This window comes from Carassius auratus, chromosome 47 (assembly GCF_003368295.1).
Source record: "Carassius auratus strain Wakin chromosome 47, ASM336829v1, whole genome shotgun sequence".
NCBI classification, from domain to species: Eukaryota; Metazoa; Chordata; class Actinopteri; order Cypriniformes; family Cyprinidae; genus Carassius; species Carassius auratus.
Genome location: NC_039289.1, coordinates 10,873,522 through 10,887,101, shown reverse-complemented (window position 1 = coordinate 10,887,101; position 13,580 = coordinate 10,873,522). Strand labels below are relative to the sequence as shown.

Sequence of the window (13,580 nt, the reverse complement as noted above, 5' to 3'; positions counted from 1 at the left end):
AGAAAACAGCAAAGTGCTTTCATATTTTAAGTTAACAACTTATTTAAGTTAAGTTTAACTTATCTAAGAAGTTGATTTAATGTGTCTTTAGCTTATTTAAGTTACGGTTAACTTATCTTTAGCTAAGGAACTTAATATCAGCTTGAAGTTGTTTTTAACATCTTTAAATTAAGCTTAAGCTAACTAAACTAAAACTAAGTTAAACCCAACTTCTTAATTATCTAAGAAGGTGTGTTTAGTTATCATTAAATTATCTATAAATTGCATTTAACTTTGCATTAACTTTTGTAAGTTGTTAAACTTATATTTTAATTTTCTAAAACGTTGCACTTAAATTATCTTCAGCTTAAGTTTTCTTTAAACTATCTTTAGTTTAACGAAATTAAAATCTTATTGAATAAGTTGTGATTACTTATCTTTAAGTTATCTTATTTCAGATGTTTCTTCCTAAATTCTTTTAAATTAGTTTTAGAAATTACATACTTGAATCATTTTTATTAAATAAACATAAACACATTTTGTATAAAGAATTGTATTGTATAAAGAAGAAAAAATAAAAACAATCACTTTGTGTTCCACAGAAGAAAGCAGGTCAAACATGTTTGGGGCAACATGAGGGTGAGAAAATCATGACAGACTATTCGTTTTTGGGTAAATCTTTTTAGAAGTCCAAGCTTCTTTCCAGCAGTTGAGTAACACTGTTATACTGAAACTCACATTCACTTCCTGAAACTCTAGGAGTTCATAAGCAATTTTCACATCGATGTGGCTATTCCTGCATGCAATAATCATCACCAATAAAATGTTCATTAATTTCCTGTGGAATCAGGCAGAAAAATAATAATTAGCACTGCAACCAGTACAGGAAAGTGCTCCAACTGCTATATAGAACAGATGTTAATTACATGATTTAATACTGTGGCCAAAAGGAGTTAGTTAAATTATTATCAGTTAATGACGCATGAACTGATTATAAATTATTCAAACAATTGACTCATATTTTTCTAACTCTTGCATTTGTGCCATGCTTCAAGTTCAGAAACAAAATGAAACACTAATTTCACTAATTTGAGCTAATTTAGTTTGACTCCTAGCAGCATACTGTGTAATTGGTATTTCGGTCTCTTGACTGTGAGAATCCCTTCAGGTTTGACATGAGTGACACTTGTTTGGTCCGTCGCCAGCTGTATTCATTAGGTTAGAAAAAAAGAAGATTCTGCCCTCACACCTTAAGTACGTTTAGAACCATGATGGAAATTCTAAATTCCAGTGATTCTAGTAGTGGGGTCTGCAATCTATAGAATTCTGTCCAGCAAAAATACACTGAATCGAATCTGAATCTTTAACTGGTCAGTTTGTTTACAAATGATGTCATAAATGCCCTTATTTGTCCAATTTGCTCACAAGCAGCAGGGCCCAATCATGTGGAAGTAATTTAAACTATTTTGTTTTCAGCAGATCACATAATTAAACCGATTAAGATGTTTTAATTGACCAGAGACCCTTATAAATACAGAAAAAGGACAAAGCCAAGCTATGCATTTGTGTACTCTGCTACTGTGGTACCTTAACTAAACTTTGTGTTTTAAATGTCCTGATCTCACCTTTAGTTTAAAGGAAAGTCACTGCTTCCAGACATTTGCTATTCCTTTTGGAGAGTTTGAGCAGGATCACCTGCGGTGAAGGAAAGTCTTCACATGCAAGCTCATGAAATCTGCAACTGAAGTTTGCCAGAAGAAGCCTGCTGTGACACCACCTGGGAAATGAGTAGCTGGACCAAATAATGGTAATAATAAAACAGAACAAACCAAACAAAAGACAAAACAAATAATAGTGGATGTGCCCAAATAGTGAGGTAAGAAGATTTTTTTTTTATAAAGCCACTAAAGGGACATGGTTAGCCACTTGGTAGCCTGTTACATTACACACAATTTCATTTTCCACTTAACAATACAAATTCTGAATTGAACAGCAAGTGCTATGAAAGAATATGAACTGCTTATACATACATAAAAAAAACAATACATACAATACATTAAAAAAAAGTATAGGGTCCCAGTAATGCGGTCCTGAAACTGAAGGAATACCCTAATCAATTGATGTACTGTATAATTAACCAAAGATCTAATTGTAAGCAAAAGCATTGAAATATATGTTTTCCTGAACACTGTATTCAGATTCGGGCTCATCTCTGGTTGGGGAAAAGTACTTAGTCCCAACAAAACAAGGTTGTGCCAGAGTGCTTTGTCAAAGTATACTGTTGCCCATCTTATTTTTGGATACCCTAAAAACAATAACATATGGGACAGAGATTAGTTTTAAATTTTACTTGTCAGTTAAAAGCAAACGGAAAAAAAGTGTATAATATATGCCATGACTGCAGTGTAAGGCCTTTAAAAGTCTTGTAAATATAGTGCTAGTCTAGAAGCCTTTCAGTTTTACACAACACCCCAAGCCTTATTAAATATGAAAAGTACAAGAAAGCATCTAAAACATAGCAATTCATCAATCTAGGTTGCTCAGTTCCTAAAACACCCCTTGGACACCTTAATGAAAAAAAAGTATACTATATCAGACATTTGGTCTTGTAGGCATTTCAAAGATCAGTACCTTTTCCTCCAATTCAAGGTGTCTGACAGGCTATTTAAACCCTGAGTGTGTCTCTTTTCTACAATAGAAGTGGGTTTTAAATAACCAGAGCTACAACCTACAGCTTCCAGGATCAAAGGCAGTGCTTACTACAGGCAAATTCACTGTGTTAGCAAACCTGCCACTGCCTGCCACTCAAACACTCTTCTTTCACCAAATAGCTAAATGTGACTAGTAGAAATTAATTACTTAAATAAATAAATAATTCTAACAAATAGAACAAAATACAATGACCATATCAGGTTAATTCACTCTACAGGCTGTGTGAAAATTATGTACCCTATTTGTTTCATCTTTGAAATTAGCTATCTGCAAATTAAAACAAATGTTTGGCCAGCACACTTTCAGTGTGTTACTGTTTTTTGTGTTACTGGGGTGCCAACAAACAAGGGGGCGGAGAAGTTCCCTTCAGACGTCTGTACAACTAAACACAGGGTGTTTACTAAACATTTAACAGTTTTTTTCCTTTGTGTTTTAGAAAAGTTTTGCATCCAGATGAATACACTGTCAAACACTGTTCACACGGATCCAAGAGAACAACTAAAAATGGTGTATTATAATATGCATGCACATGACATCACTGTTTTCACAAGTTCATGCTTTCATAGTTTACATGGAGATGATTACAAAACTCGACCAAATACAGAAAGTGCTGCAAGTAATCACAACGCGACGAATTAAAGAAAGTAAGGCAAATACTTATAATGCAACCAAACACAGAAAGTGCTGCAAATACTCACAACGCGAAGGATTAAAGAAAGTACGGCAAATACTCACAACGCAACTAAATAAAGGAAGTACTGCAAATACTCATGACCAAATACAGAAAGTGCTGCAAATACTTAAAATGCAACCAAATACAGAAAGTGCTGCGAAAACTCACAACGCAACCAAATACAGAAAAGTGCTGCAAATACTCACAATGCAATCAAATAGAAAAAAGTGCTGCAAATACTAACAACGCAACCAAATACAGAAAGTGCTACAAATACTCACAGTGCGACCAAATACAGAAAGTGCTACAAATACTCACAGTGCGACCAAATACAGAAAGTGCAGCAAATACTCACAACACGACCAAATACAGAAAGTGCAACAAATACTCACAATGCAACCAAATACATAAAGTGCATCAAATACTCACAGTGCGACCAAATACAGAAAGTGCTGCAAATACTCACAATGCGACCAAATATAGAAAGTGCGGCAAATACTCACAACGCGATCTAATATAAAAAAGTGCTGCAAATACTAACAGCGCAACCAAATACAGAAAGTGCTACACATACTCACTGCGCAACCAAATACAGAAAGTGCAGCAAATACTCACATCGCAACCAAATACAGAAAGTGCTGCAAATACTAACAATGTGACAAAATATAGAAAGTGCGGCAAATACTCACAACGCGATCAATTAGAAAAAAGTGCTGCAAATACTAACAACGCAACCAAATACAGAAAGTGCTACAAATACTCACAGCGCAAACGAATACAGAAAGTGCTGCAAATACTCACAACGCGACCAAATACAGAAAGTGCGGCAAATACTCACAGCATGTCCAAATACAGAAAGTGCTACAAATACTCACAGCGCAAACAAATACAGAAAGTGTGGCAAATACTCACAGCGTGACCAAATACAGAAAGTGCTGCAAAAATTGACAACGCGATCAAATACAGAAAAGTGCTGCAAATACAAACAACATGATCAAATACAGAAAATTGCTGAAGATACTCACAATGCGACCAAATACAGAAAAAAACAACAGCCACTGTTTCCTATAAATATCTTCTTTACTTTTCTTCTGAAGAAAAAAAATATCCTATTCTCAAAAAAATCACCTAAATGGTGGCCTAGGATAAGTAAATTTACAGCAAATTTTGGGTGAATCAAACCTTTAAGTATGTACAGTATGGATGTATATATGTATGTATTTTGTTATGTATGTATGTATATATATATATATAATAATAATATATATACTGTACTGTGACAGTTTAACATACATTACTTGCCATATTTTATCATTATCACATTTACATATTCAATATCCAATAAAAATCCCTGTGGGTTAAGTGGAAGATGAGATATTGAAAGGAAATCGGTCAAATTCTAAACAGTTTTTCTAACATTTAGGCACAGATAGTACAGATGTTAAAACTATAAAGAACTGTGTGTATAAACCACGTCTCAGGACGGGGGGCCTTGCGAGGGCAAAGAGAAACTCAAATAATGAAAAATTGACTAATTAAAAAACGAACGCCCCACAGGCTGGTTTTAACAACAAAACCAGGGAAACTAATCTATTTTCCATGTACTTTTCACAAATCAGCTGCTGTTTTCATTTCAAAAGTGGTGTCAAAGCAAGAAAGAGAGGAAAAAATGAGAGATGCTGCTTCAGCATCTTGGATGAAAAGGAAAGATATACTGTATGCATGTAGCTGATGGGCATTAACTAAAGTATATCGCACTGTATCCCATATGAAATGCACATGACAAGAGATTTATACTCTGAGGCAGCAGTACATCTACAGTAGTGCAAACCTATGCATTCTCTAATTAATTATAACCATGCTGCTTTTGACAGTTCTTGCATTTCTGAAGCAACTGCATGCACACCTGACTCACAAATGGGAGTTCATTATTGCTCTTAGGAAAAGAATGTGTATATCTACCATGAACAAAGACGCATATGCTGGCCCCTTGCAGCTACATGACAATAGCAGGTGCTGTCACATATCCATGCAAATTAAAGCACGATGCAGTCACAACCTCACTGTAACAAAGAGCAAATGTGTGTGTAGAGAACACAAAGCATCTGGAGCTTGTGAATGTGGAAGCGTATCTTTCTTCCTTTCTATATAATGAGTCAAAGTGCAGCTTCTCTCTTGTGAATCAACAATGAATCTAAAATGTACTTAAAATATAACAAAATTAACACATATGCTATTCCATAAACTTAAGCAAATAACTGACAATGTGTTGCAAAAAAAAAAAAAAAAAAGATGCTCTGTGCTGTACTGTAAATGTGAAGGTAAAACAATACTAATAATGACAGACGTTTTCTTCAAAAACAGGTCAAAGTCATTTTAGGATTATGATAAATCGTCTGCTGCAGTCGGCTGGCTGTCATCATAAACCGCCTGAATGCAGGTGATAATTCAAACAAAGCACTAATGTCAAAATATTTTAGTAGACATATCTTAATGAAAAGGTTTTAGGTGTCGTTCCAATATGTAACCATGAACAATATATTATATAAAGTATACATGTAATGCCATTAAAAGTGCCAAGAGTCATTAAAAACCACCTATATATATATATATATATATATATATATATATATATATATATATATATATATATATATATATATATATATATATAACAAACAAACTACAAACAACAACAACAAAGAGAAAATAAATGAATAAATAGATAAAATAAAATTGAAGGACTAATGTCAAAATATTTTTGGTCCCATATTTTACTAAAAGGCTTTTAATTTAATTGCCTTTCTAATATATACACATACCATGGACAAATAGTATATATGCCTTAAAAGTCCATAGTGGTATAATAAAAAAAAAAAAAAAACGTTTTACAAAAATATGTTTGCTTGTTTGTTTGTTTTGTTTTGCAATTATAAAAGCTAAGTAAAAACTAAATAACACAAAACAACATATCCCCCGCCACACACACACACACACACACACACACACACACACACACAAACTTAACAACAAACAAATAAATAACTTATCTCAAAATATTTTTTATTTTATTATTATTATTTAGGTGACGTTCCAATGTGTACATATTTATCCCAACCATGAACATTATACTACACACATAATGCCATTAAAAGTGACAATTGGTATTAAAAAACTACCTTTAACAAAAATATGTTTGTTTGGCTTTACAAGTGCATAAAAAAAGTAAAAACAGAATAATTAAATAACAAATAACTTTGACAAAAACACTTCACATTTCCAAAAGAAATTCAAAAGACAGAAAACAATGAGATAAAGCAGAAGACAACAAAAATGATGAACATTCACTCTTTAAGAATATCAGGTGGCTCAAGACAGGACGCATGATGAGATCATATGGCTTGTCCATTTATTTGCCTCGCCAACAGGTGGCAGATTCCTCCTATTGACTGAACCTCTCAGGTATTTTAAAGCTGTGATCAGCGTGTCATAAATATTTAATCATATTTCATCCCTAAGACTAACAGTAGCTTGAATGTGACAATAAACACAGATCTGGCCAGAGAGACTAAGAAGAAAAACAGCCCTTCCCACAAAGACCAAACAAACAAATGAACGCACATTCTCCAAGACAAATAAAATCTTAAAATGTATACATACACACACACACACATATATATATATATAAAATGAGTATAAATACTAATTACATCAGGATTTTAACTAGCTATTTATACATCTAAAAATATCCAAATCCAAGGTGTGTCCAATGTCCATCCAATTCCAGAGAAATCCCAGCCCTCCATGAGAGGGATATGCCTCATTTGCGGTTGCCAGATTAAATGATCATAAATTCATAATCAGATTTACAACAAACACAAACAGGCGGAACAGACATGCACTTGAATACCCATCCATATAATTATTAAAATGACCATCAACCATCAACTTCAGGCTTAAACTGTCACCATGCAATGCCTGTATTGAACATTAGATGGTGATGAAAGAAAGTATTTGATTGCAATTAACACTTTAAAAGAATCGGAGTACCTTTGAGTATCCTTTTCCTTAGGATAGCCTGTAAGAAGAGCATAGTCCTTCTCCTTTCCTTCGGCTCGGCAAATATGCCCTGATTGCTGCTTTGCTCTGTATCTAGTACGTCTTCCCAGCAATGTCTCGTCTGTGAGCCAATGAGGTACTTTTTGCTGTCAATCAATATCAAAATCAAAGATCGTGAATAAAAACGCCCCTATATATTTGAGCGGGATGCGTGATGATACTGCGAGATGTTTCGGCCTTCTTCTCTTTAAATTACTCATCTGAGCTTTAATCATTAGTTGTTATTAACCGTAATTTTATGCAAAGTCACCATCGCTCCATCTCTCTCTCTCTCCTCAGCACGCTCGCTGTGATTAATAAATGCAAAATGTATGCTCAAAGCCTTCGGGACTTTTGATGCCCTAGTTTTTTTCTCCCTTTTTTCTCTCTGCCCTCAAACTGCTGCCTTCCTGAATAAACTTGAAGATAAGGGGTTTACACAAGTGTCGGTTTTGGGTTTCTGACTCCTCTTTAGCACCTACACACAAAAAACAGTTACTCGTCTGCAAACATCTGCTAGATTTTTGGAGCAGAGTTGCATCAGGGCTGATGAAAAATGAGTTAATTTGAGCAAATCTGCAAATAAACTGAATTAGCGGAATGAAGATGGTATTACGAAAGCTTGTGATATTGATAAACTTTATTCTAAAGGCTTTTTGCTAAACTGAATTATATGGTGATGTTCTGGGGTGTTTTAATAGGTTTTGTGAGGATGCGAATTAAACCATTTTACGAATAATACTTTTCAAAGGTTTGGAAACATCAAGATAAAGTGTCTTCTGCTCTCCAAGGCTGGATTTATTTGGTCAAAAATACCAAAAAAATTATATTTTAAAATATTTTAAACTGTTATTTATTCCTGGGTACATTTACACAACAACGATGCTCTAAAAAACATACGTTTTTCTGCTGTGTTTTTTAAATAGTATGCATACAGGCAACAACAATGTTAAAACAATCCCTGTTCATGTGGATCTGCAAAAACGACAGAAAACGCTGCATTGCTAATGCCGGGCCAGTAGATGGCGATGTCACTTTGTAAAGTAATACTACATACAACTATAAAATGGACACATAATACGCATACACACGATGCCGCCATTTTCATAAATCCATGCTTTTGTTGTTTACACGAAGATGGTAATGGTATATTAATCAAAAACTTGCACTTTGAAACCAGTTTTCAAAAGTTAGCATTTTCAGGCCTCCAAATCGCCATTGTCATGTAAATGAACGACAAAATTGCATACATGTTTTCCATTTTTAGTTGAAAACGGTGTCGTGTAAATGGCCTCTGAGACTTTTACTCAAGTTTTACTGGCATTGGTGACTTATAATTTGGAATGAAGTACATTTTTTCTTCTTTTACTTTTTTAACTTTACACCTCTGGAATACTGTACATGTAGTAATGCTCAAGAAAAGCACACACACAATAATAATAATTATAACCACGCATTATAACGTAAACAAATGAACAATTCAAAACTTTTTTCCCCATGCACGCCTGCTCATTTCAAAAAGTGGCATGGACAAAACTGGCCACATCAGCTTTACAGTTAATATCAAATTTCCAATGCTATTAAGTTAGTCTCGCAAGTTTCATGACCCTCAGACAGTCATTCAGAGAAAGACACATTTCGTCTACCATGCCTGGCACTTTGGAGAGGCATTCTCTTCATGAATGAATCCCGGGTTTCACTGTACAGGGCAGATGGCAGACAGCGTGTATAGCGTCGCAAGGATCTGTACACAAGTCCTGGAAGCTGAAAACATTCCAGTTCTTGTATGGCCAGCATACTCACCAGACATATCACCCATTGAGCATGTTTGGGATGCTCTGGATCGGCGTATACGACTGTGTGTTCCAGTTCCTGCCAGCAACTTCACACAGCCATTGAAGAGAAGTGGACCAACATTCCACAGGCCACAATCAACAACCTGATCAACTCTATATGCGCAGGAGATGTGTTGGACTGCATGAGGCAAATGGTAGTCACAACAGATACGGACCGGTTTTCTGACTCCCACAGACCCCCCAATACAAATTTTAGAGTGGCCTTTTATTGTGGCCAGCCTAAGGCACACTTGTGCAATAATCATGCTGTCTAATCAGCATCTTGATATGCCACACCTGTGAGGTGGATGGATTATCTCGGAAAAGGAGAAGTGCTCACTAACACAGATTTAGACAGATCTGTGAACAATATCTGAAAAAAGTCTTAGATCTTTGAGTTGAGCTAAAGAAAAATTAGAGCATAAACAAAAGTGTTGCGTTTAAGATTTTTTTCAGTGTATATATATATATATATATATATATATATATATATATATATATATATATATATATATATATATATATATATACACACACACACACATACTATATATATATATATATATATATATATATATATATATATATATATATATATATATATAATATACCAATAAGTATTATAATTACAGATTATATTAATGAATATAATATTAGAATGTATGCATAAGAATAAATATGTATGAAATAATACATTTTATAATAATAATAATAATAATAAGTGTAGGTGTAAATATTTAATACATTTATTTTTATAATACAATAATTATTATATTTACAGATTATATTAACAGAATATTAGAATGTATACATTATCAATATTCATATATACTGTATAATTGTATTTGAATAATATTAATACATTAATTATTTGAAATACATTTTTAAGTTTTTTTAAATCAGCCTTCGCTCCAGCCCTTGCCGCAGAAAGCAAAGCACGACCGCAATCGGCCATCTACAGGGGTGTTCTCAGAGAGAAATACACCACTCGATGGACAGGCTCCACAATTGATGTGGACAGCGGAGACCAGGACAACTAGAGCCGCAGATACAGATCCCCTGTAAAGACCTTGTCTCAGAGGACCACCAGGACAAGACCACAGGAAACAGATGATTCTTCTGCACAATCGACTTTGCTGCAGCCTGGAATTGAACTACTGGTTTCGTCTGGTCAGAGGATAACTGGCCCCCCAACTGAGCCTGGTTTCTCCCAAGGTTTTTTTCTCCATTCTGTCACCGATGGAGTTTCGATTCCTTGCCGCTGTCGCCTCTGGCTTGCTTAGTTGGGGTCACTTCATCTACAGCGATATCATTGACTTGATTGCAAATAAATGCACAGACACTATTTAAACTGAACAGAGATTACATAACTGAATTCAATGATGAACTGCCTTTAACTATCATTTTGCATTATTGAGACACTGTTTTCCAAATTAAAGTTGTTCAGTGCTTTGACGCAATGTATTTTGTATAAAGCACTATATAAATAAAGGTGATTGATTGATGTGCCAATGCAGCTGCAGCCCATCCAAACCTGAAACTGCACGCCTGTTGTACGTGGCCTCCCAGCCGGTGGTGGAGGCATCTGTGTAAATCACAGCATGCCTGGAGATCTGTTCTAGGGGCACCCCTGCCTGGAGGAATGTAGGAACTGACCACAGGGTTAAAGTTAGGCGATAGGCCGAGTAACTTGGACCCAATGAGTACCGCACTTCCACGCCCACCTTGCGACTCGGCCATAAAGCCAGTGCTGGAGTGGTCTCATATATAACAGGCCAAGCAGTGTAAGTGCCGCTGCAGCCACCATATGCCCCAGGATCCTCTGTCCTGCCTTTGAGTGTATTCAAGCAGTCTTACAAGCAGGAGAGTTTACCTTTGGGTCAACTTTACCCAGTTGACCCGACCCGAAGGCCAAATAGGCTGAGGTGCCGGAGCACCAAGTCCCTGTGTTTGCACAACTGGTCTTGAGACTGTGCTAGAATGAGCAAATCGTTGAGATAGTTGAGAATGCGAACACCTAACTGTCTGAGGGGAGTCAAAACCCCTTCATGTAGACATGGGGATACAGGGACAGCCCGAAGGGCAGGACTCTGTACTGATATGCATGCCCCTTGAACATGGTCTGTGGCGCGGAAGGATCGACACATGAAAGTATGCATCATTCAAGTTGATCTCTGCAAACCAATCTCAGGGACAGATGCACCCGAAGATGCGTTTCTGCATCAACATTTTGAACAGTAACCGATGAAAGGCCCAGTTCAAAACTCACAGATCCAAGATTGGCCGTAACCCACCGCGTTTCTTGGGTACAGTGAAATAAGGGCTGTAAAACTCATATTGGCTGGAAGGACTGGCTCTATTGCTTCCTTTGCAAGTAGTTCTGTGATCTCTGCTCATAGAACAGGAGCAATGGCCACCTTCACTGTAGTGAAGGGAATGCCGCTGAACTTGGGGGGGATGGCGAGCAAACAATCACATATCTGAGGATGATGGTCCACAGAAGCCAGCGAGATGGGCTGGGAAGTGCTTACCAGGCACCCGCAAACCATAAAAGTGGGACCAGCGGAACCACAGCGAGGTGGAACACAGGGAACCAACTCGGGGAGCTTGTGAGTAGGCCAGAGAGGGGTGTGATTGTGGGGTGCAAGGCTCACCTGGTTCCATAAGTTGGCAGAGGGTGCGTGAGTAGGGCCTTCCTGCCAGCTGACAAAAGAAGGAGGATGAGTGAGGCCTGGTGCTGTGTCGTCCGCAGCCTCTTGGGACCCAGAAATAGAGAAAACCACTCTCACATCGAGATTCTCCAGATTTTCCACCGGGCCCTTATCCAGGGGAGGGAGAGGTGCCTTCACCATCCCCCAAGAGCAGCTTTATCCCTGTCTGGGTCACCCGTCCTGGGCCTCTTGCTCTTCCACTCACCACCAGGTTTGACGGGTCCTGGAGTTTGGGTGAAGCAGCCTGTCTACACCCAGCTCTATGGCACAGCTTGCTGGAAAATGATGCGGATGTAGTGTGGGAATGGATGCAGGGGGTCACCCTCGGCAACAAGTAGGCTGGGGCACTGTGGCCGGTGGATGGGTGGAGGTAGCAGCTGCCCGCCGGTACAGGGTGCCTCTAACCACCTCAGTTTGCTTCTGTGCATCCGAGAGCTGCTGGACTAGGCTCTTGACCGCATTGCCGAAGATGTCTGGGACACAGAGGCATTAAGAAACTGAACTTTGTCAGCGACTGAACTTTGTCAGCGTCCCTCATATCCCTCATATCGATCAGACACAGCCACTTTTGGCATTCCTGGGCCACCATAGTGGACACTGCACAACCCAGACACTGCACAGTGACCTTTGACACTCGTATCGTGAGGTCAGTAGTGTTATGGAGTTCTGAGAACTCCTGGTCTGAGAACACCCTTGTGCAGGTCCTTCAGTGGCTTGGCCTGGTGCAGTAACGCCATAGTGTGTAAGGTGGACGCAGCTTCTCCACAGGCAGTATAAGCATCGCCGGACAGGCCAGGTGAGTACCTACAGACCAGGGAGGGAAAGCACTGTTCGTCCTGCTGAGTGGAGGCAGTATTAGGATACAACTGCATCGCAACCGACCGCTGCACAGCTGTCAAGGGTGGTGAGGGAGGAGGAACCCACAGGCTGGTTTCTGGCAGTAAAAAAGAAAGGCACCTAGGCGCGGCACTGAGATACAGCATGAGCCACCCCGAGAAACCTGAAATCTCTGGATCACATTACCACCATCCCGGAGGACAGCAACGCAGCCAAATCTTCTTTAGAGAGCTCTCCCTCTCATACTGAGATTTTCATCTGGTCGTGGGGAGGTCCACTGGATACCACTGGTACGCTCATTGAAGAGGGCCCAGCGCATCCCATGGGTCATTCCACTGGATCGGAGGTGCCTAAAGGAGTGGTGGTCCCCACTCGACACAGGAATGACCACCGTTGAAGTGTCGTACAACCAACACCAAAGGCTTCCAAGAGCACGTCGAACTCATAGCTCACTGAAGACACTTGAATGGAGAAGAACAATGTTGTCACTCGGCTCCAAAGCACAAACATTGTATGCATTGCACCTGCAGCCTTCTTATACTCATACTGTGATCAGCTGCAGCTGGATGCAATAATTGCATGCCAATGTGCATTGACTTGTTTAGTTTACACTCAAAGTAGATTGGAAGCGATATCCCAATTCGTCGGTCACCGACATGACATCGAGAGTGACCGACTGAAAGGGAACTTGTGTTACTACACTTGACAAAAGTAGTCTGATCACATAATTCACAT

General features: G+C 38.1%; 1 protein-coding gene across 4 annotated transcripts in view; it reads right to left on the bottom strand.

The window, feature by feature from the left end:
* The window catches only part of grip2b (glutamate receptor interacting protein 2b), a 143,981-nt gene that overhangs the window by 56,005 nt on the left and 74,396 nt on the right, over positions 1-13,580 (bottom strand). Inside the window, exon 1 of one of the 4 annotated variants that reach the window (XM_026236256.1) lies at positions 7,415-7,921. The exons of the other annotated variants lie outside the window; for them this stretch is intronic. Coding sequence (XP_026092041.1) covers positions 7,415-7,457 — 43 coding nt within the window. The 5' untranslated portion in view covers positions 7,458-7,921. Of the gene's footprint in view, positions 1-7,414; positions 7,922-13,580 lie in introns of those variants that run through there. 4 annotated transcript variants of the gene reach the window in all.